We start from the raw sequence: 27833 nt of genomic DNA, 5'->3' as shown, positions 1-27833 counted from the left end.
GTGTATCTGTGAGTGTATATCTGCAGTGTGTGTGAGTGTGTATCTGCAAGTGTGTGAGTGTGTATCTGCAAGTGTGTGAGTGTGTATCTGCAAGTGTGTATATGCGAGTGTGTATATGTGTATCTGCAAGTGGGCATTTTCAAGTCTTTGGGTGTGTATCTGTGAGTGTGTATCTGCAAGTGTGTGTCTGTGTATCTGCGAGTGTGTATCTGTGAGTGTGTATCTGCAAGTGTGTGTCTGTGTATCTGCGAGTGTGTATATGTGAGTGTGTATCTGTGAGTGTGTATCTACGAGTGTATATATGTGAGTGTGTATCTGCGAGTGTATATATGTGAGTGTGTATATGTGAGTGTGTATATGTGAATGTGTATCTGCGAGTGTACATATGAGTGTGTATCTGCGAGTGTATATATGTTAGTGTGTATCTTTGAGTGTACATATGTGTGTGTATCTGCTCCGTGTGTATATGTGAGTGTGTATATGTGAGTGTGTATCTGCTCCGTGTGTATATGTGAGTGTGTATATGTGAGTGTGTATCTGCTCCGTGTGTATATGTGAGTGTGTATATGTGAGTGTGTATCTGCTCCGTGTGTATATATGAGTGTATATATGTGAGTGTGTATCTGCGAGTGTGTATATGTGAGTGTGTATCTGCGAGTGTATATATGTGAGTGTGTATCTGCGAGTGTACATATGTGAGTGTGTATATGTAAGTGTGTATATGCGAGTGTATTTCTGCGAGTTTGTATATGTGAGTGTGTATCTGCGCGTGTGTACACGAGAGCAGGCGCCCTTTTACTCCACCCTGAGCTACTCAGAGACCCCACAGGCCTTTCGCCAATAAAGAAGGAATAAAAACCGGCCTCCCATCCCCCCCCTTCTACACACACATTTACAAACACACGCCGCTCTGACCGCCATCAGTTCCACCAAAGATAGTTCCCGCTGGCTGGACGTTTAGCCTGTTAGCCTGATGCTGAAGCGGAAGAGAGTGAGAGCGAGAGAGACAGAGAGAGAAAGAGCGAGAGAGAGAGAGGAAGAGAAGGATGGAGGGATGGAAGGAAAGCAGGATGGAGGGAAGTAGGAAAGGAAGGGAGGGGGGGACCAGCTGCCCAGGGAGCGCACATTACGAGATGGAGCCGGAGATAAGTGCTCTCCCCGGCCCCTTTTTCAGCTGCGTAATTAGCACAGTTCTTATCTGCCGCTTAATTCACATTCACACCAGCCATGAATGGGGAGCGCAGGCGCATGCAGGGGGGAGAGAGAGAGAGAGAGAGAGAGAGAGGGAGAGAGAGAGAGAGAGAGAGAGAGAGAGAGAGAGAGTGGAGCGAATGCACACACACAAACACACACACTCACAAACATATACATATACATATAATCCCACATAGACACATAAAACACAGACACATACACACTCACAGCGGATATACTACACAACATCACTCTAACACACTCACACACACACACAATGTATACATACACACATAATCCCATATACACACAAGTACACACACACAGATGAACACCCAAGAACGCACACAGTTGCAAACATTCAAATGTACACACATAGGTAGGCATGTACACACACACACACACACACACACACACACAGACATAATCACACATGAATTTGTACAGTTATACACACATAAGTATGCCCATAGGCACGCACACACACACACACACACACACACACCTATAATACAAAGCACATATAGTATACACTATTTAAGATCTCTCTCTCCCTCTCTCTCTCTTTCTCTCTCTCTTCCTCCCTCTCACTCTGTCTCTCCTTCTGTCCTTCTCTCTCTCTCTCTCTCTCTCTCGGATACATTCAGTCATCTTCAGTAACTGCTTTATCCCGGTGCTTATGTACGGAATAAAACACTCTGCCTCATGCGGTTATAGAAAAATAATCAATGCCAGCGTGGTGTGAGGGAGCAGAGTTACTGTCCGTTATTTTCAGATAAATTCTTCCTCTTATACTGAGCTGATTCCAATTTTTTTCTTAATAAGAACATTGTGTACGTTTTATCCATTTATAGGTACATCTGTGCAACAAGTCGGTTATCGCAGTTTTTCTCTCTGCACTGAAACGTAATTAGATAACGGCGCGTGTCGATTCGTCTATTATTAGGCTTCGACTCTGTAGCGCGTCCGTCATAGGAGCTTACAGTGAACTAATCGCAGCTTTCTGACCAATCAGAATCGAGAAACCAGGAAATTCAGGGACTCGAGAGCGGGCAGCAACTGTAGCGCCTCGTTTCTGGTCTCCCATGATTCCAGGCGAGACATTCTCAGGGACCAACGGGCCGGTCGGGTTTCTCTTTCTGCGTCGCCCCTCCCTTCATTTCTCCGCTTTGAACTCTCTTGAACAAAAACAGTGGTTTGTGCATCAAACTGTAATTTGGTAAAAGAAAGGTATCTGGCACTATGATCAGCGCAATCAGCGGAAAAAAAAGCAGCCCTCCGATATTTCCAGATAATTTAGGGCTTTTCACTCATTTTTTTTTTTTCCTTTTTTCTCCTTTCGCCATCAAACGCAATCCTGCAAAATCTTCGACTGCGCATGCAGATATTCCAAACCTTTAATAACGGGGCTCGGCTGCCGTTTCTTTAATTAGTTTTAATAGAGAGAATCAGGCGGTAATTTGGTGCACACAAGCCTGTATTCAGCTGTAGCTTGTTCTCTGGGTGAGATAATGGCGTGGGCTTTAGTACAGGCGGGACAATATAAACACGTTTGTTTAACGTTGAAACATCGTCTGCTGTTCGCGAAGGCCACAATAAAGCCTGTGTCATTATGGCCGTAAATTACCAGCCTGTGTTTTGGGGTGAATTGCCATTGCGTTCTTTTCTTTTATCTCACTTTCTAAAGGAGGAGCTGCTTCGTCTCTTTGTAGTCGCGAGCCGCGTTGACGTTTTTCGGTGGTGGGGGAGCGAGACGTTTTGAGATCGGCGACTCAAAACTGACCCCTCAGAAGACACAACGTGGAGCGGTTTTGATTTGGATGTAAACTTGAAACGAACCAAAACATCGCTGAAGTCAACGATTCGAGACTGGGAGCGTAAGATGACACCATCTGTCTTACATTCAGGACCAATTTTGACTTTTTATATTTTTTAAATGTTAGCAGTCAATATTTCATGCTAACGGGCATTGCACAGAAGTTCCACGGATCCTCCTCGTAATATTTAAAGCGTACAGTTAAGCGAACTCTACTCGATCTTTTCAAAATTACTGCAGAGCCAAGACGTGTCTTGTGACATCACAACACGCATTCAACCGAAACCCTCCTCTATCACATCACGTGTGTGGAATATGAGCACAGTCTGGTAGGAGTTTAAGAGAAGAATCCTGTTCTTGCAGTTCAAGAAGTTTTCCCTAAAAACAATTTCCCTAAAAACTCACTATATGATTTAGTGTTAACGCTAATCCCTGCTAACACCCAGGCCATGTGCACCGCAGCATGTGGACGGATTTATTTGATCAACCTATAAACATTGCTGGGTTTTTTTCGTTGAGTTGTGAAGTACTTAGCGAAGGAAATCCATACCTGGCTCTTGGAAGCGGCGACCTTGGCGAACATGGCCTGTGACACTTTGGCCCTCTTCATCTCCTGCTGGATCTCGTCGTAGATGGACGAGCTGATGTTGAGGACGGAGCTTTCCTGCTTGCCGTTCCACTCGGACGCCAGCGGCAGGGGCTTCACCTGGGCAGGGAGCCGAGACGCCTTCTCAATCCAGGATAGAGGGGGCGGAGTTCAGTTACAATCGTATCACATAGTCAAGAGCAGTCAGTCTATATACTGTGTTTATTATTATATTAAAATAGATTGAAACGGTCAAGCTGTTAAACTAAAAATGCTAAATAATAGTCTGAATAACTAAATAAAACAATGCTAACTGCCAAGCAGAGCCCAGATTTTCTCAGATTACTTTTACTGAAATGCTTTAGAGGAACAAATAAAAGCAAGTGGACTTTTTTTTTGTTTAAATCTTCATTTAAATAGTTTTAATGCTAATCTTCATAAAATTCGGATTATAACGAGTCCATTGGCTTCGATTTATTACTCTTAAACCTTTCAATACGATCTGGATCAATTTTACAGACCGGTTTTATCGATCCTATAATTAACTGGTTTTATTGATTCTATAATTGATAAAAAAAAAAAAAACATAAAAAAAATTTAATAATAAATAAATACATTAAATAAATTTGAATAAAAAATTGTAATAAAAAATTAATTTAATAATAATAATAATAATAATAATGGCATGTAAAAAACTAATAAAATGTACACAATTTTCATTTAGCAAGAAATGCACTCAAATATATGTACGATTTCTTTTTCTACGAGACCAAATATGAAACCTATTTCTCGTGACTGTTTTTAAGGTTTTTATTTTTTAATTAATACATTTCACCGTTCTATTTATGAAATTATTTATGACATTTTCAACATTAATTTCTAGAAAGAAGTTCAATTATCCGCCAAAATCGAATCAAATCATTTAAAGCCTACAGTTTGTGAAATATGTCTGGAAATCTTTAGATTAATAATCATAGATTTAGTTTCTTGTAATCGTGTAATAACAGATAATAGATAAATGTGATTAGATTCAAGATATTTTTATAACAATAACCTGTAGTGTAACAGTAAAACACAGACACACACTTGAAATGTTGTCCGGTCCAGACTCAGTGTAACCTCATGAAGTGAAAATTGTGTACATTTCTTTTTTTTTTTTAGAAAGACATTCGCCGTATGTTCTTTATTTTATTTTGTGTGTGTGAACTGAAAGCGTTACTTACAGGAGATATCCCAACTGGAATCCTGGGGTTCCAGTCCTCTGGTCTGATGTTGTTACATTCTTCTCTTCTGGGCTACACACACATACACACACACACACACACACAGATATTTAAATGTGTTTAACTTCTCCGGACCGTGCGACTTTAATCAAAACTAATCTAATATTCACGACACTCTACATTTAAAATGAAGAGCCACCCTTCCTGATTAATCGGCTTAATGTCTCTTTAGAGGACAAGGACTCTGCTGAACATTAGCACCGTTATCACCACTCCTTGTCTATTCGAATCGATCGCGTTTCACACTTTCATACACGTCGAGGCTTTAAGCTTGTATCGTATGTTAAGCGTTTCGGGGTAGGACTTGTACAAACTTGCTGTTAAAATACATGCTAGATGGGCGTTTTAATGACGATTAAAAAAACAAAAACAAACAGTCAGAGCGTCCGCCTTGGAGATATATCACTAATGTGTACGAGTCACGTTGGTATGCCTTAATACGGGGACAGTCTTGGCACGTGGAACATCTTGACAGCCGGAGAGATAACTGGTAGAACATCAGGCAATATGTTTGCTACGTATGCAGCTCTGATGCTATAAACACATATCTGTGTGTATGTGTGTGTGTGTGTGCCATGCTTTTTTAAGGATTAAACAGGATTTCCTGTTCATATGCATTCGAAATTCGGACACCTCGAAAATATCGACACGAGTAAGAAATCTGTCTAAAAGAAGGCAGAATCTAGCATGGCTGATGAACCAAATAAACAAGAGTAACGGCTGAACTAACCGAGTCAGAGTAGCAGCTGATTCTGGGATCTGAACTGGAAAGCAGCATCTGGTTCACTCCTACACTCTGGTTTGAGCACACACATTCACACACACACACACACACACACACACACACAAACGTACACACTTCAGCGAACACCGACGGCGTTCCAGCCTCGGCTACTGTGCAAATCTCAGTGTGAATGAGCAGGAGAGGAGGGCTTTGTCCTGAATAAAAAGCCAGCCTTTGTGTCCACTACGGCACGAATTATGTAGCATGTAGGGAGGAAGTTAGTACATTTTTTTTATGGCTAAATGTACGCAGTGCGTAAGTATTTCAAATTTGATGCTAAACTGTACAGTAGCTTAGCTGCGGTCAGTTATTCTGTAGAATTGACGCAACGAATGTGGGATTCAAAGAAAGTCTGGAAAAATGTTCGGATTTTCTGTAATTGGAGTGCTCCCTAACTTGATTTTACATCGCCATCAGGTTATTTATTTCTATTACACACAACTTAACTTCTGAACAAATTCCAAAATATGGTTCGATCGGGACAAAAGTATTGGCGCCCCGTAATCTTATTAACAGGAGCTGAATAGGCGGATGAGCCGCAGTGGCCGAGCTACATTATTGGAAGATTTGGTGCACGCCGTATTTAGTAGGCCCTTTTAGTTGTAATTATATGAAGGTCTTAGCCTTTAACGGAGTATTGAGAGAGCAAATAATCTGTGCTGTGAAGGTTTACGGCTGGTTTCTTACATTACAATGTACACGAGTGAATTTCACATCAGTACAGAACGTAATAGAAGTGTGTTACGTGTGCTGCCTCAGTATATTATTAGTGTATGAATCAGACTGTTACCTGGACCGGACGTGATGGAGGAGTGCTAATGAGCGGCGCGGGCCCCATGGAGGACGCCGCCGTTAAACTCCTCTCCCTCTCCTCCTGGTATATACGGTCTCTCTCGGCTTCGGGAAGCTGCAGGAAGTTCTGCATGGCCCTCAGGTTCACCAGCAGGGACTGAGACGCCGTTTTAGGGTCTTCTTCTTTCCTCAGGATCTCTGATAGTAATCCCTGAAAGAAACAGGCACACCGAGGGTGAAATATTCAATCGCTTGCGATAATTACATTATTCACGACTGTTCTAAACTCTGCTGTGCTTCCTCGCTTTCTGGAACCTCTACAGACGCAGACGCTGTGACATGCTACAAGAACTCTTCATTAAACAGCTGCAGAAGAGTGTACAATAAATATTATAAGAACCCTGTGGAAAAAAGGCACGTCACTGAATCTCTTATAGTGTGGAATAATAGCAGAGGCTGCCAATTTGCACGAGGAGAAAAAACACGACTCTGTTTTCGTGTGTTCATGTGTTCCACACTTTCCAGTAGATCCTTATCACTTTCACATGACTTCAAAGCCACACCAAGCTGTAATGAACCTTCCCCGAGCTACGCTGAACATCCTACTGACATTACCTCCAGTGCGAGTAGAGAAGGGGAAAAACTGACTCTAGTTTAAAAAAGTGACTGGGTTTGGGATCCCCATGCAGTGCTGGAGAGCCAGGTTAAGGGGTGAACATGATTGTTTTAAGCAACTAAAAGCTTCATTGTTTCGTTCCACTCTCATGGTTTGGTTATCCAGGAGCATTACTGACTTGGTTAAAGTTGAATAGGCAGATAATGTAATGTACAAATGTATAGCAAGCTAGTTAGCTAGCTTAAGTGCATTCATGTGCTTCTCAAAGTGAAGTCTGTGGCACATAGCTAGTGGGTCTATGATTTATTTTATCTTACAATTTGTGTAACCTATATTTCTAAATGTAAGTTCTTATATTTAGGGGTCCAAGCACCAAAGTTAGACCTAATGCATTCTATTGGTGGAAAGTTCAGGAAAAAGAAAAAAAACTATTCTCAAAGTAAGGTCTATGACACATAGCATGTGGAACTGTGATTTGTTTTTGGTACAGTAGAGAAACCTACATTTCTAAAGTTATGTATTTAGGAGTCCAAGCACCAAAGTTAGACCTAATGCATTCTACTGGTGGAAAGTTCAGGAACTCTGGTTGGTAAAATCACTCAATTGTTAGCCAGCATGTGTAGCATGACATAATTTACACATAGCTACATACTTCATGAAAACATCTACTTAGTCAATGCCAGGAAAGAATAGGGTATTTCTTATCTGGTTGCTAAATCTACTTCCTCATAGCTCATATCCACCAGTTTAGCATCGTGTTTAACCACTTTGCTCTTGCCCCTCGTAAAGACTTGCTTATACAGTTGTAAAGTCAGTCTCTGCTCCGTCTTGAAGCAGGAATTTTTCTTCCTCAGCACATAGTTAGAGCAAAACAACACAAAACATGTCTTTGCTAATCACTGCTTGAGAAATGAATATCTGAATATCTTTTATTTCCGTTAAAGACAATCAAACTGCAGATCACGGTTCCTAAACCTCAGAGGTGGGATAGTGAGTTAATCCGCGTCCTCCAGGTCCTGGCTTGCACATCTATCTCCCTCATTCCATCCTGTTCTCCGTGACAACAGTCTAGCCTTGTGTGTTTATTCCCACAACAACCAGCATGGAGCTTCCATCTCCGAGAGCATTCCATCGTTTGTTACCAGAGAAGAGTGATTAGCGTAATGTGGCCTACTTGTAGTGACACGCATCAGGCAAACATGTCATAGCTGATGTATGGAGCGGAGCTTTGCTGGTAGGGAATGAATCAGCGTTCCGACTGTCAACAAAACAGTTTCACGGTCAACAACAGAAACCTGGAATTAATGTGCTTGATGTGTCTGCGTGTTTATATGCCAACAGTGTGTGACGCTTTACGGTATCATATCGAGGACGGTCTGATTGTACAGGTATAGATTTACAGGAATGACCTACAGGAATTTCCAGAGTGCGAACTTGATTCATCTCTGTAAAAAAAAAACAAGTTTCTGCAAATCTTCTAAAACCATGTGATTCATCAGTAAGCAAATTTCCGTTCACACAGAACACTTCTGCGACTAATTCGAGGTTTAAGTTTTTATGAGGATGAGCAAAAAAATTGGTTTAATCCATAATTGTCATGATTAATCACCTGTGACAAAATTTGGTTGGGAAAACTTAATGAGGAACAAATAATGAGTCATCAGTTATCCAGATAATTCAGCCAAAACAGATTCTAGCCAGCTAAGTACTGAGAAATATCAGCTGGATACTTAGCTGGCTACATGAATAACTCCAAGTCCATTAGTTAACACTCCCAGTTCTTCTCCTCAGTGAAATCTGTTGAAAGCTCAGATAATCAAAAGTCTTGATCCTTAGATTGAGCTTATTCTGCTTAACAAACAGTGCAGATCTCAAAGGTTTTTGCAATCGAATAACAAGCTAGCGAGGAAATCCTGAATCTAGAGATTTCAAGCATCAGGGAAATATTTGTGCTTGCTTGGAAAGTCTTATCTCAGCTAGACACTTGTCTTGACCTTGACCTTGACCTTGACTACTGCTGTGTTTCTAGACAGTCTGAATAAAATTCCTGGGGTCAATCATGCAATTTTCGTAGTCATAGCAACTATAAATCTTGGACATTTGTTACCTGAGTCCTGTTGAATGCGACGCGAGCGAACACGGCCTGCGAGATCCCAGCCCTCTTCAGCTCGTCCCTCACCCACTGGTAGATCTCGGAGGAGACCTCTGTGTTGGAGGACACCTGTGTATCCAGGGGCTTGCTGAGAGCCCGGCTGACAGGCGGGTGGTTCAGGTACTGCTGGTTCAGGGACTGCTGCGCCAGGAGCCGGTTCACGGCGTACTGCTGGTTCAGGATCTGCGCCATGACGAGCTGTTGGTTGACCAGCTGAGGACTGATGGGGCTGGACACCAGGCCTGGGTGGAGACCAGGAAGCTGGGCACGGCCTGGAGCCTGGCCGCTGTGGGCCAGAGGAACCGGGGATGGAGGCTGCTCGGCCGTACTGCCCGGGATGGGCTGCTGACTGAAGCTCAGGTGGTTGGTGCCGGGCGGCGAGAGCTCCGACAAGCCGTCCATTTCAGCTAGAAGACACAGAGAGAGAGATAGAGGAGCGAGAAGCGTTAATGCTTCTAATAGTTAGATCTGTTGTAAGGTATAAAATCGAGGATAACCTCTCATCGCTTTATAGCTACGCTCGTGTGGCATTCATATGTGGAAAAAGTTAACCGTATCTAAGGGAGACGCAAAGGATGTGGAGGAAAGGAAGCACTTCACTTATTAAGATGGGAAGAAGCAGCTAGCAAACATGTTCAGAGACCCAGAGGAAAGCGAGTGGCGTCAATGCTAATCATTTATTCAGGTGCCTCGCGTAGGTGATGTCAGAAAACCGGCCTATGACTAACAAAGACATCTGAAGAATTAACTTTACCAACACTGGGTAAAGCCACTAATCTGTAAAAGCCACGTGTGTTGATCGAGCCTTGAGAAGCATCAAAAAGGGCTCATGACCTGAAAGTTGGCAGCTTCCCAAATTAGTTTAGAACGTCCATGACCCGATCATGTGAGCAATAACAACGTGTATGGCCGAGGAGCAGAGCGCCTGAATTGCCATTTATGCTCCTAATTTTCAAGAACACGAGCTGGCTAAGATGAAATTTTCAGGATAAATATAGCTGGAGGAGGGGCTCGGAGGAGCTCGAGTCTCACGGACAAGCCCTCGCGCTTGGGCCAGCCCTAACATGACCGGGAGAATAAGGCATCTATTTGGTACTGTTGATGGTATTTACTGTTATAAATATCTCAGCCCTTTTTAATTGACGTGCGCGAGCCCGCAAAAACAACGGGCTGGAAAATCCGAAAATGAAAAGGTCTGTTGTGAGTGTTGAGTTTTACGCGCGAGGCCATGGCGTCACGGCTCCTCCAGACGTTCGGGGCGCATTAGTTTAAAAGGATTTGTTGAAATCAGGAGAAATTAAAGACACCTACGTACTCGTATACGAAAAAGACGAAAGTCACGCAAAATAAAAATCTTTCCGGAGATTTTATTTAATTTATTTTTTTTAAGGGGGAAAAAAAGAAAAGTGCATTATGGCAACTCGTCAAGAGATAAACACAGATTAAGAGCATGGAAGCTGTCCAGATACCTATACAATAATCACGGGAACACAAGCTTGTGTCTTTAGTGACAGCGAACACAAAGGGAGCTGCTGCTGTTCCTTTCAGAGCCAGCGAAAAAAAAATGTGAGGGGGCTCAATAATAATCAAAGCTTTCTCATAATCCCCCTCATTCCGGCAGTCTGATGTTACGGTGCGCCTTTGCATTCCCTTTTTTCTAATCGTTCTAAAAAGTGCTGGGGGCCAACACACACACACACACACACACAGCATGCACATATAAATATATAGGTGCAAATTGAAAGGATGGAGCGAAGTGTTTGAAGGCCTTGCTGAAGCAGACGCAGAACGGGAATTCCTTCTGTGGAATCTGGCGCTGAGTGAGTTGGGATTAGTAGTACAATAGTAGAGGGAATGTGAGAGAGAGAGAGAGAGAGAGAGAGGGAGATAGAGAGGGGCCCTGAGAGAGGCCCAAGAGAACAGCATGGCTCCATCTCACTTCATTGCTGCTCAGTCGGACAATTTTCTCTCTCTCTCTCTATCTCTCTCTATCTCTCTCTCTCTCACACACACACACACTCCTCCCCCACACTCAACACAACCTTAAAGAGACCCGGCTCACACCGAGCTCATCTAAACCGAATATAGACAGACATAGTTTAAACCCCTCTTTGCTAATTGTGGCACCGCGGGTTAAACGTCTCGCGTGCCTCCAGAGCATCGTTATCCCGCACCGTGCGCCGCTCCGGGGCGAAAAAAAAAAACTCCGCCCGCCATCATGATTGAGTCGTAAGGGGAGTGGCCTTCTGTGTCACGTGACCTACCTACTGCGGTGGCACGTGGGCTGTCGTGGAGGACGCACGTCCCCAGGTAGCCCTCCAGCTGGGAGGGTTGGCGCACGACTGCGCATGTCGACACACACACACAAACACACACACACACACACACAGGTGTGGAGAGAGATAGACAGTGTTAGTGGGTCGGCACGAGCACGTGTGCGCAGCAAGGGGGGGGGGCAGGGGCGGAGGAAAAGGGGGTGGGGGGGCAGATGTTAGATGGAGCAGCCGGGCAGGAGATTAAACATGTCAGCGTGACTCACCTCGAAAAGGTGTTTGTGGGTTTTTTTTGGGTGTGTAACAAACGTTAAGGAGAGCGTCCCGACTGCAGGCATGCACACGGGGTGTTTAGTGTTCGAAATATGCCATCGTTTAATTTTTTATCTTATTTATTGGAGCTTGGCTGAAATAGACTCAGGAATATAACAGAATCAGCATACGTTATTATTATTATTATTATTATTTATTTATTTTTTTTAAATAAAATAATAATTACAAACTTGAACAGATCAGCAGCTGATCGGATGGAAAAAATGTATACACAATTTTTAAAAAAATCTATTTTGTCTTTTCTGAACATGTTATATATAACTTTTTGAATGATATATTATTGTGAAGAATAATATGCATAACTTTGTGAATAGTGGATTTTATTTTTTTGAATAATTTTTTTCAAACCTGTTGATTTGGTGCTAAAATTTTGTACTAAATCTTAAAAAATGATTAATAATTTTTTTTTTATCAATTTTTTTTATATCTACATATTTGTTCATTTATATATATTGAATATAGAATTATATATTTACATGTATAATTCTTTACCTATATATATTTTTTTATTTTATTATTTCTTCCATATATTATAATTTTTTATTTTTCCTTTTCAGTGATACACAGAAATGTTCATACACTTTTTTTTTTTTTTTTAATGGTAGAAATTATATGTATATAAAAAAATCAATTGTCACTGCAACACAACTGAACCTCTGGCGCTTTATAAATACACATAAAATGATAGAAAAAAAATATATACACAAAAGAGAAAACTTTCACGAGTCTCCTAATCAATACCATAAAACATAACTAGTTAAAGCAGAAGGTTTTACTCTGAAATGCTTTAGTAAAAAAACGCAAAACAAATCATAGGCCACATATTTAATATAAATACACGGACTATAATGATTGTTTTGCTCAAACTCATCACTGAGACACAAAAAAGAATAGCGTATAGTTCTGTTTTTTTTCCCCGGATCCTCCTGTGATACGCCCGGATCAGCTCTCGTGTTCTCTTAAGAGATTTTTAAACGTCGCCGGTTTTGCTGTAATCAATCTACACAGATACTCGCTTAATTATTTGCAGTCTTATGCGTTTGGCATGCTACCCTGAGCGAGCCCTTTACCGCTAGTGCCAATTCTGCTCAATGCCAAAATATTCATTAGAACAGAGTGTTACAGTATCACAAACTCCTGCTTGGATGCCGTTCTTCAGGTTTTGTCGTTCCTTTCCGACCTCTCCGTCTAATAAAATGCCTTGCAGGGTAATAAAAATTGTTTATTTTTTAACTTCAGGTTTTTAAATCTGTCCCTGCAGGATGTTGAGCTTTTCTGTGATTGTTGTTGAAAAAATTTCTTTTAAATATTAAGCTCAATTTTATTTTTGTGAGGGTTTTTTGTGGTTGTTTTATTTTTTTTTTGGTGCTTTTTTACTTCTACTTGTAGTTGAACTGGTGACAGGATTCTTCTTTTAAACTCCTACCAGTGAAGACACACGTGTAATGACTTTCTGTTTAATGACACACACACGTAATGACTTTCTTTCTGATCTCATGTTTGATGCACGTGAATAGAAGAGGGTTTTTTGGGTGAATGCGTGTTGTGATGATGTCACACGACACGCCTCGGGCTGAATCTGCAGAAAATCTGTGGTCGTTTTGACATATTTGTAAGCTCCTATGAATATGTGCTTGATTTCTGAGCTTGAGGTGTGTCGGTTTGGCTTACCCATCATATCTTTTGTCTTCTTGAAATGTTTATACCAACGTCCGAATTCCTGACACTTCGCCGCAGACACATTTGCATAGTAAGTGCTGTTCACGATGGAGGAGATCATACTCTGTAAAGAGAGAGAGAGAGGGTCAGACATAGAGAGAGATACAGAGAGAGACAGAGAGAGGGTCAGAGAGGAAGAGGAAGAGTGGGACAGAGAGAGAGAGACAGACAGACAGAAAGAGCCAGAGAAAGAGAGGGTGAGAGGGGGACAGGGAGTGAAAGAGAGAAAGATCCAGGGAGAGAGAAAGAGAGGGGGTGAGGGGGACAGATAGAGAGAATAGAGAGAGAGAGAGAGAGAGAGAGAGAATAGAGAGAGAATAGAGAGAGAGAGAATGTGAGAGGGAGAAATGGATAGACAGAGAGACAGAGAGAAAGAGAGACAGAAAGAGAGGGGTGAGGGGGACAGATAGAGAGAATAGAGAGAGAGAACATGAGGGAGAAGAGGGGGGGTAAGGGGGACAGATAGAGAGAATAGAGAGAGAGAATGTGAGGGAGAAGAGGGAGGGAGGGAGGGGGAGAGAGAGAGGGAGAGAGAGAGAGAGAAGGAGGAAGGAGGACACGGTGTTGACTTTCTGTTTGGTTGAAATCACCTGATGGTGTTAAACATCACTGTGCTGAATTCACGCTTCATTCCACACAGATCTACATCCACAACGACATTTCAGTTTCAGAGCCTGATATTTGCCTAAACTTCTGTTGTGGTTAAACAAAAAAAAAAAAAAGAAAGAAAGAAACTCAGTGTTTGTAAACATTTCTGCTCGGGTCAGACGTTTTGTCTGAAAACGAAACCTCGATGCAGTGTTTTAAAAAACGTTAGCTGACTTCAGTGGAGAATAACACAGCGAGGGGGCATGCGCTTATTAGCAAACTGTTGTGGAACGTTCACCAATCAAATTAGTTCCTCACTTATACAAACAAACAAACAAATGAAGCAGTGACGTCTGCACGTCAATTTGTTGCTACAGAAACAACGACATACTAGAAACGAGCTACTGCTCTGCGAAATGAATCGACCAATCAGAATCAAGCTCTCCGTGGCTGTGGTGTAGAATCCGGAGGTATCGATATACTGTGGAACTGATTATCGGGTATTTTCGAGTTCGTGGAATTGCTTCTCTGAGGTTAAGAGGAAGCCTGCCAGGTAAGACGAGCTTCAGTGAGTGCGATAAAGACAAAAAGAAAAAAAAATATATAAAACCACAGCAGTCTTGTACGCAAGAAGATTTACTACCCAGATAGCTGAACAGATGACGCTTGGGGGATTTCTCGCCTGCGCTAATGCGAGTCGCTCTGGCAGGCTGCTTTAAAAAGCCAGCGTGGAGAGGTTGGAGAGGCCACACAGCGAGAGCTTCTCCTCTCACCCGTGTTCAGCGGTGTTCCTTTTCATTCCGACGCATTCCTTACAAATTCTGTTTCATTAAGCCTCAACACTTAACACCTTAATGGCCCCGGGCTCAGTCCCACACACAGATATGAGAATCTGCCCTGATTGTTATAAATATTCAAAGGAGGAAACCATCTGTTTTGAAATTACAGGTCTAGCAGCTTTATCATTTTCGGAGAGAGAATACGAGCGCCCAGGGACAGACACGCCTCCGTCTTCGCGGACCGTCGACTCAAGCTGCTCTTTGGTTTTTTGTTTTTTGCACAATGCAGCACGTGCCGTCTCGGGGTCCGAGGTCATGGCGACATGCTAATGGCACAAACTTACGCTGGGGAGATTCTATGACTCTGAGCCGAGCTGAGAAAAGAAAAAGTGTGGCGTGAGAGCAGGAGATTCAGGACAGGCAGGATGGTAGAGTAACGGCTCAGTAAAGACCGAGGCTGCTGTGATCGCTTGAGAAGGACGATTAACCTTTATGGCTAGTGTGCGCACAGCTGGGGGAGATGGGAGATGACGAGAACGAGGGAAAGGTGCAGTCAAAAATGAAAAGAGAGTCTCCTCCTCCACCTCCTCCTCTTGTATGTTCTACTTTATCAGATGTTCGGGGGGAAAAAACAAAAAAAAAACTGCAGCAGGATGATCAACAAACGGACCCGGAAGGGGAGGGGCCGGAATGAAGATTTATGCGTCGACTGATTGAAAAAGGTGTGCAAATAATTACGCTAAAAACGCGCCGAATCTTTCATTCGGCTGACAGCCGTGCCTGTTGTGTGGGCCGCTGTGACGCATCCATCTCTCCCCTCCCTTGCAGCCCTCCGCTTTTGACACAGATGTTAGAATAAATGCAGTCATTAATCACGCTTCTTGTGCGCCCGAGCACGTGGACGCAAGTACATCTGAAGCGGGTCGTGCCAACGCTCGGGTCGAGAATGACCTTCGTCCGCAGGTAATCGGGAAGAGGCCGAGGCCCTTTAAATGATAAGCATCTTTAGTCGTTATCAGCGAGGCCAGGAAGTCTCGCTAGGGTACTATCATGCTCAGCGATCTGCTTGGAACGAAAATGTGTCGCGTCCTGCTCTGCCGCTTTCTGCCCTCGCTTTTCTCTCTCTTTCTCTCTCTCTCTTTCTTTCTTTCTGCTGGTTCTTTTTTGTGTGGGCGGCCTCTCGCTTCTCCTTTTCCCGCCATGTCTTAATTACAGCTTCTTCAGCACAAATAGAGGTGGGGTTAAGACACTCGGAAGTCTCACTTACACGTGGAAAAGTCTCCATCATCCGGAGCTGACCTAAAGGTGGGACGATCGTCTTGAGTCTAACCGTCTGCACAGCAACCTGAACGCGTTCTTGAGCTTTCCTTTTCTTTCTCCGAGGAGTCTGAGGCATTCGAAGGCCAGACACAATTTTTAAAAAAAAGGGCTGTGGGGGAATAAATCGAAACGCTCTACAACACGGCGGACAAAAGCGCTCTTTCTAAGCCTCTCTCTCCCCTGGCTCCGGCGCCGGTTAATTCTCCCGATACTCTGTTTGTTAACCTTCCTCGTTGTGTGCGAGGATTAACTTCCTGAATATCAAGGACAAGTTAATCCTATAAAAGTTGCCAATCATGTGGCGTAAATATGCTGAGCTCCGCTTGCACCGGTGCCTCAGCCGTTGAAGTTGAAGTTGTTCGGGCGGTTCTGAGCTCAAATCTCACACGCGGGAGAATCTTCTGGGAGGTTTTGGATGAGGCTGTTATCTCTGATTCTTTTAGAAAAGACTGTCTGACTCAAGCGAAACTGAGTGATACTGAATACCGACATTTCTGAAAAATTTGTCTTGTTTACTGTTATAACTTTTCCTTTAGCTACAGAACAGCCAATGAGAGGAAGTCTGGGGGGGGGGGGTTGGGGGGCAAAACTTTCGCACATACAATACAAAGAACATCCGGTTGTTTTTGTTGGTATAACTCGATATCTTACATTTTAACAAACCACAAATACAGCAGGATGTCTTATAACATGACCAAGTCGCTGTATTTTCTTCACTTTTACACGTCGAATGATCGGATCTCACAACTAGCTAACTTTCCAAACTAGCAAATGATTCATAATATCAACTCCTCTTCTAATAAGCTAGTTCCATGAATGCTACAGCTCTTAAATTCCACAAAAATGTTTATATATTATCTCTCAAACTCGTCTCTGTACAATGATGTTTATCAGCTCCGTGTTTAGAAATGATCTGCGGCGGTTCGGTTTACTGCTCGCTAAACCGCCTGCTGCTATCTAATCCATCTGTAAGTTTTTATTAGATATGTTCTAGATGTAAGCTCACACCAGGACAAATTCCTGACGACGAAGCCATGTAATAAATAAAGCGCGTGTGTGAACGAACCGGTCTTAACGATCGTCGCAAAATCGAGCGACTCTGTGAGGTGTGGAGTGAATTCGAAGGGCCTGGCAACCCGGAAAAAAAGGACATGATATGTGACATTCGGAAGAACAACGGAAAAGAGAAATTCTTCAGATTGTGTGCGTATGTGTGTATGTGTGTGTTGATTCATGTTAAGTGTCATTCACTCAGATGTAGAGGAAATTGGAGACTTAGACGTTCCCTTAACCGGACATCGTTACCACACACAAACACACACACACACACACAGGACAGGTAGGGAAAGAATGGCTCTCTCATGCGTCCGCTGATAAAAACTGCTCTCTCTTATAAAACATTTCAACAGCGGCAAGCTCGCTATAGAAAAGGAGGAATAGAGGGCGAGTGCGGTGCTTATTGAAATTGAAAAAAGACAAGTGGGACCCTTCTGCCCTGAATGCATAACAAAGATTCTTCCTGTCCCACTATTGTTTTTCCCCAACAATAACTTACATTCATCATGACTATAACTGGCCCATAGGGGAGGGGGGGAGGAGTGGGATTTTGTGGGGGTGGGGTTTGTGTATGGGGTGGTGTGCAAATTACCCTAATTTCCGGACAAAAAGACGCAGTTTATTGCCCTCTGGCATGGTCTGCGACTTACAGAAAGCATATGTTGGAATGTTTATGCCACAGCGAGTTCTCCGTTCTGATTGGTCGAAAGGTGTTGAGTATTAAAATGACCTTGTTCTAAAGTGGCATCGTTTCTGTCGCGGTGGACCGATCTTCAAGAGCGAATGATAACCAGATGAGATGATGTAATTAGGAGAGTTTATTACGATATTTAATGTAACTGTAAACGGATAAAAAGTCAAATGAACGATAATAATGGCACCCCATCAATTATTACCTATTTATTTGATTTATTTTTTAACTTTGATGGGTTACTTCCATAACCCTGAGATGGTACTTGATCTTTTTCCTTTAATCGCTAATATTTAATTAATTTCATTTGCGTGATATGCATGAAGTTATATCTGTAATCATTCCTTACGTTAAAGGTGGAACTCAGCAGAAATCAATCATGGTTCGAATTTAATAAATCACCCAAAATCTGCATGATATGCATCAGTTTTGCTGAGCAAAAACAATATTAAAGGTGCGGTCTGTAAAATTTTAACATGCTTCTGGACCTGTATTCACTGTATTGTATCAAAGGAAGTAAGCTCCGCCCCCTGCTGAAGCACAGTTTTAAGAAAGAGGGGTGTAGTAAAAAGAGGTGGAGTCAGTTTGGGGTCTTTCTGAAGTTACGCTGATGTTAAGTTGTTTTCTTGCTAAATGTAAACATTAAAGGTGTAGTCTGTAACTTTTTAGCATGTTCCTATATCTGTAATAACTGAAATTGGCTCCGCCCCCAACTGATGCACAGCTTTAAAAGGCACTTCTTGGGAGTACAGTTTTTTTTAAAAGGGATGGAGTCAGGTTGTGAGGTGAGAGAAGGGTTGTCAGTGCTTCTACTACAGTCGTAAGCCCAAGGTTAAAAATTACGAACTGCTGCTTTAAGTCGAAAACCAACAAGATGAGCTGAAATGACCAAACAGGGCTGGAAAGATTCCGGTACCTGTGACAAGGGACATTCTTTCGCCAGAGAGCTCTGGTTCATGTCTTTGAGTAACTCCTTGAGGGCGTTTCGCACCGTTGAGTGGGTCCACTGCTCGGGAGGCAAGTCTTCCAGTTTAGGACAACTGCATGGAGGGACAGATGGAGGTAGAGAGAGGAAGAGAGAGAGTGATTCAGGGTGGCTGAAAGAAACAAAGAGAGCCATAAAGAGGGAGAAAGAGAGAGAGATAGGGAGGAAAAAAGAGAGGAGAAAGATGAGAGGAAAGACAGAGTGAGAGAGAAAGGGAGCAAAGGAAGAGAGAGAGAAAGAACAAGAGGGAAAGAAAGAGAAAGGGAGAGGCAGTGAGAGAGAGAGGGAGAACAAGGGGGAAAAAAGAGTGAAAAGGAGAGAGAGAGAGAGAGAGAGAGAGAGAGAGAGAGAGAATGAAAGGAAAAGAGAGGGAGAGGGAGTAAGGGAGAAAGAAAAAGAGGCAGTGAGGGAGAGACAGAAAGGAAGAGAGAGAACAAGAGAGAAAGAGAGAGAAAGGGAGAGGCGGTGAGAAAGAGAAAGAAAGTGAGAACAAGAGGGGAAGAAATAGTGCGAGAGAGAGAGAGAGGGAAAGAGAGGGAGAGGGAGAAAGAAAGAGAGGGGCAGTGAGGGAGAGAGAGAGAGAGAGAGAGAGAGAGAGAGAGAACAAGAGGGAGAGAGAGTCAGAGGGAGTGAGGGAGAGAGAACGAGAGAGAGAGTGAGAGAGAACAGGCCTGCTGCAAGCGCCCCTCTAAGACAGACAGATTTCATTTGGCGCATCAAGCAGATGCATCTGGAGATTGCTGTCTCTCTCTCTCTCCATCTCTCTCTCTCTCTTTCTCTCTCTCCTGATTGTTCTGATTAGTTAATTACTTTATACAACACATCTGCTGTATTGATGCATGAATTATACATCAGCTGCATGTGGCGACTAATATTTCACGTTACTTCTACCTTTGCGGCTCGCTGTGCCTGTTCAGCACATCCGTGCTGTTACAGACCACGCTTAGCTGCGAAGTACAGAGAAAAAAAAAAGATGTATGATATAAAACAAACCGGGCGTATGCTGTATATAAAAAAAATAAAAATAAAAAAAAAACCGCTACATGCATATGGTTAATAAAAACGAGCCTCTCTGCCAGGGATGATTGGCGACGTCGCAGCTGTGCTATATGCATCTTTTATAAAGCCTATTGAATGGGATTGAAAACAATATTACGCGAGAGTGCGGCATGAAGGACGCCGCCGATCTCTGCCGAAAAATGAAGCCTTTCATTACGGCCTCTGTACGCTAGTGCGAAGCTAAAGGCGAGCTTTGTATGTGGTTCTTTACATATGCTGCTGCGGATGTAAATATACTTACAAACACAAACACACACACACAAACACACACACACAGTGAAGTAGCAGCAGCAGGAGGACCTTAACGTGCTGAGCAGCCGCAGACCCTCTGGGGAGGAGAACGAGAACGATGGATGGGGGGGGAGGTGGGGGCGATAGAGAGAGAGAGAGAGAGAAGGAAGAGCGACAGACGAATGTGTACGGCTTGAGCTAGCATGCTAGAAATAAACGCAACCTTCTGTGTCCTAGCCAACGCCGACGAGAGACAGAGAGAGAGAAAGCATGGGGAAAGTAAACAGCTCAGTAAAAATGGGCTGAGGGATTATGGGTAAAGCGCTAAATGCCGGTCCGCACCTGTGCAGCTGGATTTTCAGCGTGATGACGTGGTAGACGTCCTGGAGCATGTCGGCGACGGTGGCGTCGGGGGCGTCGGTCACGTACGACAGGGGAACGGGGTTCCACTTGCCCACCTGAATCATACCTGAAATACAAGAATACACACTGTTACACACTACACACACAGTACACTACATACTCACACTACACACACACTACACACACACTACACTACATACTCACACTACACACACACTACACACACACTACACTACATACTCACACTACAAACACACTACACACACACTACACTACATACTCACACTACACACACACTACACACACACTACACTACATACTCAAACTACACACACACTACACACACTACACACACACTACACTACATACTCACACTACAAACACACCGCACACACTACACACACACTATACACACGACACACTCACACTACACACCACACACACACACACTACACACCACACACACAGTACACACACTATACCCACTACACATACACACTACACACCACACTACATACTCACACTACACACACACCGCACACACTACACACACTACACACACACTACACACACACTACACTACATACTCACACTACAAACACACCGCACAGACTACACACACACTATACACACATGACACACTCACACTACACACCACACACACACACACTACACACCACACACACACACACTACACACACAGTACACACACTATACCCACTACACATACACACTACACACCACACACACACACTATACCCACTACACATACACACTACACACCACACACACACACTACACACACAGTACACACACTATACCCACTACACATACACACTACACACCACACACACTAGCCCCACTACACACACACTAAACCTACTACACACACCAAACACACTACACACTCACACATTACACTCACTGCACACACACCACACAGACTACATACACATACAACACAACCTATACACACACACACACACACACACACTAAACATGACTAATCTGACTTATAAGAAAAAAAAAATCCAGTGCTATGAAAAGTCCTGATAATTGATGTCAAATCTTGCGGTAATTAGAAATAATGGTTAACCAAAGGAACCAGTCTGACAAACAATTTCTTCTCGTAAACAATTTGCTCTCATTAGCAGCCTGTCATTTCTGTTTTGTTTCCAGACGACACGTGAGAAGTGCTACATCGTTTGATCTGTTTAAAGCCAGCCTAGGAAGTGCGCAGGAGGGCTACTCTGCTGCTACTTAGCTATCCGGAAGCTAGCGGAAAACAAGATGGAGGAAGTTAAACTGGATACTTTCTGACCTGGTAGCTATGCTAAACATAACAAATTTACTCTCTCTCTCTCTCTCTCTCTCTCATGCTACACCTGACTTCCTACACCGATCTAGCTCCACATTTTTGGCCGAGCCGAGACGTCCAGGGGGTGAAGACGACGGCAGGTTGTGTCTTTAAAATAAAATAACATGCTGTTCTGGATTATTAGAGGGTGCATTTATAGGAGGAGTTGGATCAGGTCCAGCTCCGCCCCCTGGACTTTTGGCTCGGCGGAGAGAATTATCTCGGTTTTCCGACACCGTAAATATATTTCCACACGGATGAACGGATGCTTTCTTGGCCCTTTTAATCTTAGGCTGCATTTCTGGGGGGGGAATAATTAAGTTTAACAAACAGAACAAGAAAAAAAGAGTAAAAAGCTCTTTAAGGATGCGTCAGACTTTGCTCAGCTATGTGCAGCGATCGGAATAGAAATCGGAGGTTCTGCCGAGGTGAAGATGCTGGAACTTCAGCAAACACAGTAGCTTTCCGAAATCTTTCCTTTCTGACCACTCTATAGGTTTATCACATCATAACTCATCACAGGATTTGGTTTAAAGGCTGCCAGAGATTCCAAAGCTTTAGTCTCAAAGGTCTTAATTCTTATAAACACCCCTAAGGATAATGGTTCCATCACTCACTTCATACACACTCTCACAAATAAAGCTTTCTAAATGGTTCTTGTGGGAATGTACGGTTCTATGAACATCCATGGAACGTTTCCATTATTCATCCATTAACGTTCTTTGTAGTGAAAAAAGATTGTTTGGACTAAATAAATGTCTAAATAAATGCAAAAAGGGGTTATTTTAAGAACCGTGTACTAAAAGTTTTGATGGTTGTTATATGGCATCACTGCAAAAAAATAAATAAATAAAATAATAATAATAATAAAAATAAATTAAAATAAATCAATAATAATAATAATAATAATAATAATAATAATAATAATAATAATAATAATATCAATAATAATAATAGCAATAATATTAATAAAAAATTTAAAATAAATAAATAAATAAAAATAAAATAAAATAATAAAAAATATTTTGGTTCCTGGAAACTTTATTTTGCAGATTGTAGTCCTTTATATCGAAAAAAATTCTGATGGGTTCATTGAAAAGAACTAGAAGGTGTAGACCTTATTATTATTATTATTATTATTATTATTATTATATACAACATGAGACATTATAAATTCATTTACACAATAAAACTGGATTAGAAAAAAATCACTTCAAAAGTGTTTCTTTCATTTCAGTTAGAATTCTTTCACAAACTGAAACAAACTTGTTCTATTTTTTTCTAAAACACGTCATTTCAAAACACCTCGTTGTGTTTTATCAGAGAGATAAAATTCCAAGAAGTGATGGCACCGAGTTCACCTCACGCATGCTGTGAACTACATAACCTGTTCTTTGTTCTCCGTGGCCTTCTACATCCAGCCATTAGTTTGATCAAAAAAAGTTCGACAGAAGCCTAGAACTTCAATGAAGTCATTTTTTTAAGAGTGTATATCAGTATGTTGCCAAATTGGGTCTGTTGTTAGAAGAGAAGCTAGCTAGAGTGAGGTGATGTGAGGTCTCACCTTTAGCCTGTGCTGCAGAGCTGTGGGAGTAGCCGAGCGAGAGGAGTGCCATCTCGATCAGCTGGTTGAAGAGCATGTCCTTTCTGACCAGCACGAACTCGGCGTGCTCTTCCCTGCTGTCGAAGTCTATCGGGTTCTCGTAGTGCTCCACCACGCAGAAGACGGGCAGCATGTTACCTAGGAGACGCGACATCAAGAACATCGTCATTCATGATTCATGAGAAATGGGGGCGTATGCTTTGGTGGAAAAATGCGGTAGTTTAGTTGGTAAGGTGTTGGATTACAGCTCAGAAGGTTGTGAGTTTGAATCCCAGGTCCACTGCTAACCCTTAAAAGCTCAGTTGTATAAAAAGTGAGATAAGTCGCTCTGTATAAGGGCGTGTTAGAAATGTAAACAGAAAATAATGTGATGCAGTCCAACACGAAGTTACTGTTAATCTTCACTTCCTATAAAAGCATGCTTCTTTAATGCTTTTATGCCTCCAACGATCATCTTGTACTTATTATCCTTTTATAGCTACGATTTTCATGACATGGAAGTCAACACCTTCTGACCAATCAGAATCCAGAATTCTGTACCGCTGTGATATAAATCATAAAATCAACAATAACACGTAAAACAAGCGCTCTTCAATCTGATCACACCACAGCGCTATTATGAAAGTGTTTATAACAATGTTATACCGCAATGATATGAATGATATTCCTGAATACTGTAGAACTGTCAGCTCCTGGCATCTTCCCAAAATGCTTTGCGGCACTTCTCGACATACCAAGGCTTACAAGTCTGTGTAAACACTCCTGTGCTATTAAGAAAAAAAAAAAAAGAAGAAAAAAGAAAAGAAAAAAAAGAGGAGACGAATCCCTGTCCAAAGCCGTCATGTGTTCGGGTTTACTCTGCAAATATCACTTAATGCCAGCCAGCTGAAACACTCCGCCGCTGAAATTTAGAGAAACTTGGGCTAATATTAAAGCAGCACATCATAATAAAGTTCCCTGAAGCCTGAAGCCCCTGACCTCCCTGAGGATGTGAGCGTCCTCTGGCAAACAATCAACACATCGGTTAGCGTCGCGATCCCAAAACAATGTGCTGAAGGAGGCATTTTAACAGATAAAGATCTAACAATAAAGAATGCTGTGTAGGTCCGTTTCGGGATCAATCCCAGCTTTGTTTCCAGCGGCCGTGTTACAGCCCGAGCTAAATATTATTGAGGGGGGGGTTGGGGGAGGGGCGGAACAATGCCTGCTACATTGGCCAAGTTCGGCGAACTCTCGACGAAGGGATTCGTAAATGAGGACGAGGACAATTAAGGCGCCAATTAAGACGAGGAAGGCCGCGCTGAATTCTCCCATCTGATTGGTCAGCAGCTTTGAACTGACCCTCTCAGATCGCCGGTTTGTTATATTGAAGCGCTCTCGTTACGTTCTCGCTTCTTTGGCAAAGTTTGTTCTGAATAAACCTACGATTAATAAATAGATTTCTTTATTGAAGAAAGATGAGTTGTAGGATATCAAGAGAGAAGGAAAAAAAAATAAAAACGATTGTATCATAACGCGATAAAACAGGAAGTGGAACCTTTTCCCCAGGTCCACTTCATTAAACGTAAGTTTTATTCTTTAACAAATGAAAAAAAAAGAAAAGGTTAGCAAACCGCTGTGGTGTAAGAGGAATAAAACATTTCATAATGGAAAATAATTAACTTTAAATAACTAAAGAAACTTTTCCTCTAACGCTAACAACTAACGATAAGACGATGCTACGTCATGTTTTACTCTATGAATAGATCGTGGAATAAAAACAGCCTTTTTGCTGGAAAAGTCTGAGATCGAGTTTTTAAAGTGAGGGTTCGGGGGGTTAGTGTTAGCGTTTAGGCCGCTTTGCTACTTTTTGCCTTGTTCTCATTTGAATCCATGTAAATTTCCCTGAGATCAGGTTCTAAGGCACAATGCAGCGTATATGTCGCGGCGTATCTCAAACGAATCCTGAAAATGCAAATTAGTCACGCTACGATTATGTTTAACAATATTTCATCCTGTGTTTTGTGCGATCTCGGATGCGGACGCGTAGGAATCTCGGCGGCGGCCTCGCGTAGTGTTTTCGACGCTACTGATATCACCTGTGAGTAACCAGGCAGGAGGACAGGAAGTGCAGTTGTAACTATATAATAATAATAATAATAATAATAATAACGTCTGGAATTTTCTCCACAGCTTTGCGTAACCGTAGGCGACTCACCTCTCTTGTGCGAGGTCTTGAGCAGGTGTGGCGTAGGTTTGAAGGCCACTCCGGAGAGTTTGGCGCCGGTGCTGCCCAGGCGTGAGCGCCCCTGAGGGCTGCCGTTCTGTTCCAGCCTGGCTATCTTAGCCGGGGGACCTTTAGCGTCATTCAAGCCACCCACCAGCTCGCAGTTCTCCTTCCCCAGGCACGACTCGCTGAGATGGTCCATCATGACTCAGCTCCACTGCTCACGGTCACCTGGGGACAAGACGAGAGCAGGTGGAATCGTCACTCAGGACTATGATCATTCTTGCAGGATGGAACAGGATAGACCGGGAGATGAGCGGCAAAGGATATGACTATAAGGGTGTGTGTGTGAGAGAAAAAAATGTAAAAAAAATTTTTTTTAAATGACTTTTTATGATACCCAACATCCACTTATCAAGATTTATTTATTTATTTTAATTTTTAGATTTAATTTGCTTTAACACGGAAAGCAAAGTCAATAGTTTATTTCAGAAAAAAAATATATATAAATAAAAATACGAGTGGAAAATAAATTAAACAGGAAAATTAGTGAACAGTGTGAATTGCTTGATGTTGCAGAAGCACTGATTTGCTGCACAAATTCCTCAGAACCTTCTAGAAAAGCACAATTTATTCAGGGTTTATCCTGCGAATGAGAAATGAACGCTGGTTCAGTCACCTGTCAACAAGTAAAGCCAAAAATTCCAAAGCAATCTCTATACATTCACACAAACACTTCGGATAATATTCCGGTTTTATCTAAATGATAATCAAATACCTGTTAATTTTGTCCTGGAGAACAGGAGAAAGGTTTCAGTCACATGTTTGTGTCTATGTTGGCTCTTAAAAATAAAAAGCGCCTTAAAGAACCAAAAAGGGTTTTGTTTTGTTTTTTTTTGGTTCTCCAAGAACCTTTCAGTGACCCTTATTTTAGTGGCATAAAGGACATTTTTTTCTAGTCTAAAGAACCTTTTTTTCTGCCACAAAGACCCTTTTGTGTGACGGAAACGGATTCCACAGATGTTAAAGAGTCTTCCTTGAACCGTACAAAGAATCTTAATTTTTAAGGATTTTTATTTTTAAACAGCGGATCGGATCGGATCAGAGCGGGATCGAGATTCTGAGATCGAGCCGTTCCTATACCTCGCTCTTGAACCCCGTGCTTTGTGCCTGTGTGAGAGAAACCTACCACTGTAAGTGTATGTTCTGAATTGTTTATTTATTTTTATTTTTATTTATTTACTGTGTATCAGAAGATTCGTGCAAATCCAGAGAAAGAGAAAGAGTTAGCACAGAATGTCATCATTAATCGACGTTCTCGGAGATATATAATGCATGAGAGCTTGCTGGAGAAAGCCGTACACTCTTCGTGCACATTTTTATACCTTTATATAAAAGAATAAACATATAAATATAACACTCTATAAGCCTGATATCTATGAGCTGACCCGTATTGACCCGTGCTAACGAATCTACAAAAACGACACGATCCTTTCCTGTCAGGAGTCAAAACACCTCCTTCCACTTTTCCTGGAGAAGAACTCTGTGATCCTGGCTAACATGTCGTGACATTTATGATGCTTCTTGCTCTTCATCTTGGTGTTTTTTTTTTTTTTTTAAGAGCATGTATTATGTATGACCATCCCGCTTCTGAATCCCATGCGGGAAAAGAGAGAGAGAGCAAACAAGCCGGGTTTCTGTGCAAATGCATTCATTTGCTGAAGATTCCTCTCCTCTGTGCAGCAGAGCTCGTCTCCGAGCACTGCGCAAAGCATCAGGAAGGAAACTAATACATATATATAAATATATATATATATATATATATATATATATATATATATATATATATATACAGGATGGTAACTTTTAGGACACATAAACCTTCTCTCTCTCTCTCTCTCTCTCTCTCTCTTTCTTATTACTCCGGATGAGGTGAGCACGAGTGTTGTTTTTTTTTCTTTTCTTTTCTTTCTAGATTTCACTACCATGAAGCATAAAAGTCTGGGTTAACTTTTTTTTTTCTTTCATTTCTTAAATAACCGCACCA

General features: G+C 42.2%; 1 protein-coding gene across 7 annotated transcripts in view; it reads right to left on the bottom strand.

Moving 5' to 3' along the window:
* Nucleotides 1-27833, bottom strand: part of satb1b (SATB homeobox 1b) — a 56555-nt gene that overhangs the window by 18469 nt on the left and 10253 nt on the right. For 2 of the 7 annotated variants that reach the window (XM_058376849.1, XM_058376850.1), the window contains exons 2-12: nucleotides 25778-26017; nucleotides 23542-23718; nucleotides 20600-20726; nucleotides 18899-19079; nucleotides 13501-13612; nucleotides 11488-11565; nucleotides 9179-9630; nucleotides 6454-6666; nucleotides 5610-5675; nucleotides 4820-4891; nucleotides 3561-3737 (exon numbers count right to left, since the gene is read on the bottom strand). In XM_058376849.1, the coding sequence (XP_058232832.1) occupies nucleotides 3561-3737; nucleotides 4820-4891; nucleotides 5610-5675; nucleotides 6454-6666; nucleotides 9179-9630; nucleotides 11488-11565; nucleotides 13501-13612; nucleotides 18899-19079; nucleotides 20600-20726; nucleotides 23542-23718; nucleotides 25778-25991 (1869 nt within the window). In that variant the 5' untranslated portion in view covers nucleotides 25992-26017. The remainder of the gene's footprint in view (nucleotides 1-3560; nucleotides 3738-4819; nucleotides 4892-5609; nucleotides 5676-6453; nucleotides 6667-9178; nucleotides 9631-11487; nucleotides 11566-13500; nucleotides 13613-18898; nucleotides 19080-20599; nucleotides 20727-23541; nucleotides 23719-25777; nucleotides 26018-27833) is intronic. The other 5 variants (XM_058376851.1, XM_058376852.1, XM_058376854.1 and 2 more) reach the window with 5 other exon arrangements.

This window comes from Hemibagrus wyckioides, linkage group LG23, assembly GCF_019097595.1.
Source record: "Hemibagrus wyckioides isolate EC202008001 linkage group LG23, SWU_Hwy_1.0, whole genome shotgun sequence".
In the NCBI taxonomy this organism is placed as follows: domain Eukaryota; kingdom Metazoa; phylum Chordata; class Actinopteri; order Siluriformes; family Bagridae; genus Hemibagrus; species Hemibagrus wyckioides.
Note: the sequence above shows the minus strand (reverse complement) of the source record. Positions and strands in the feature narration are given on the sequence as shown.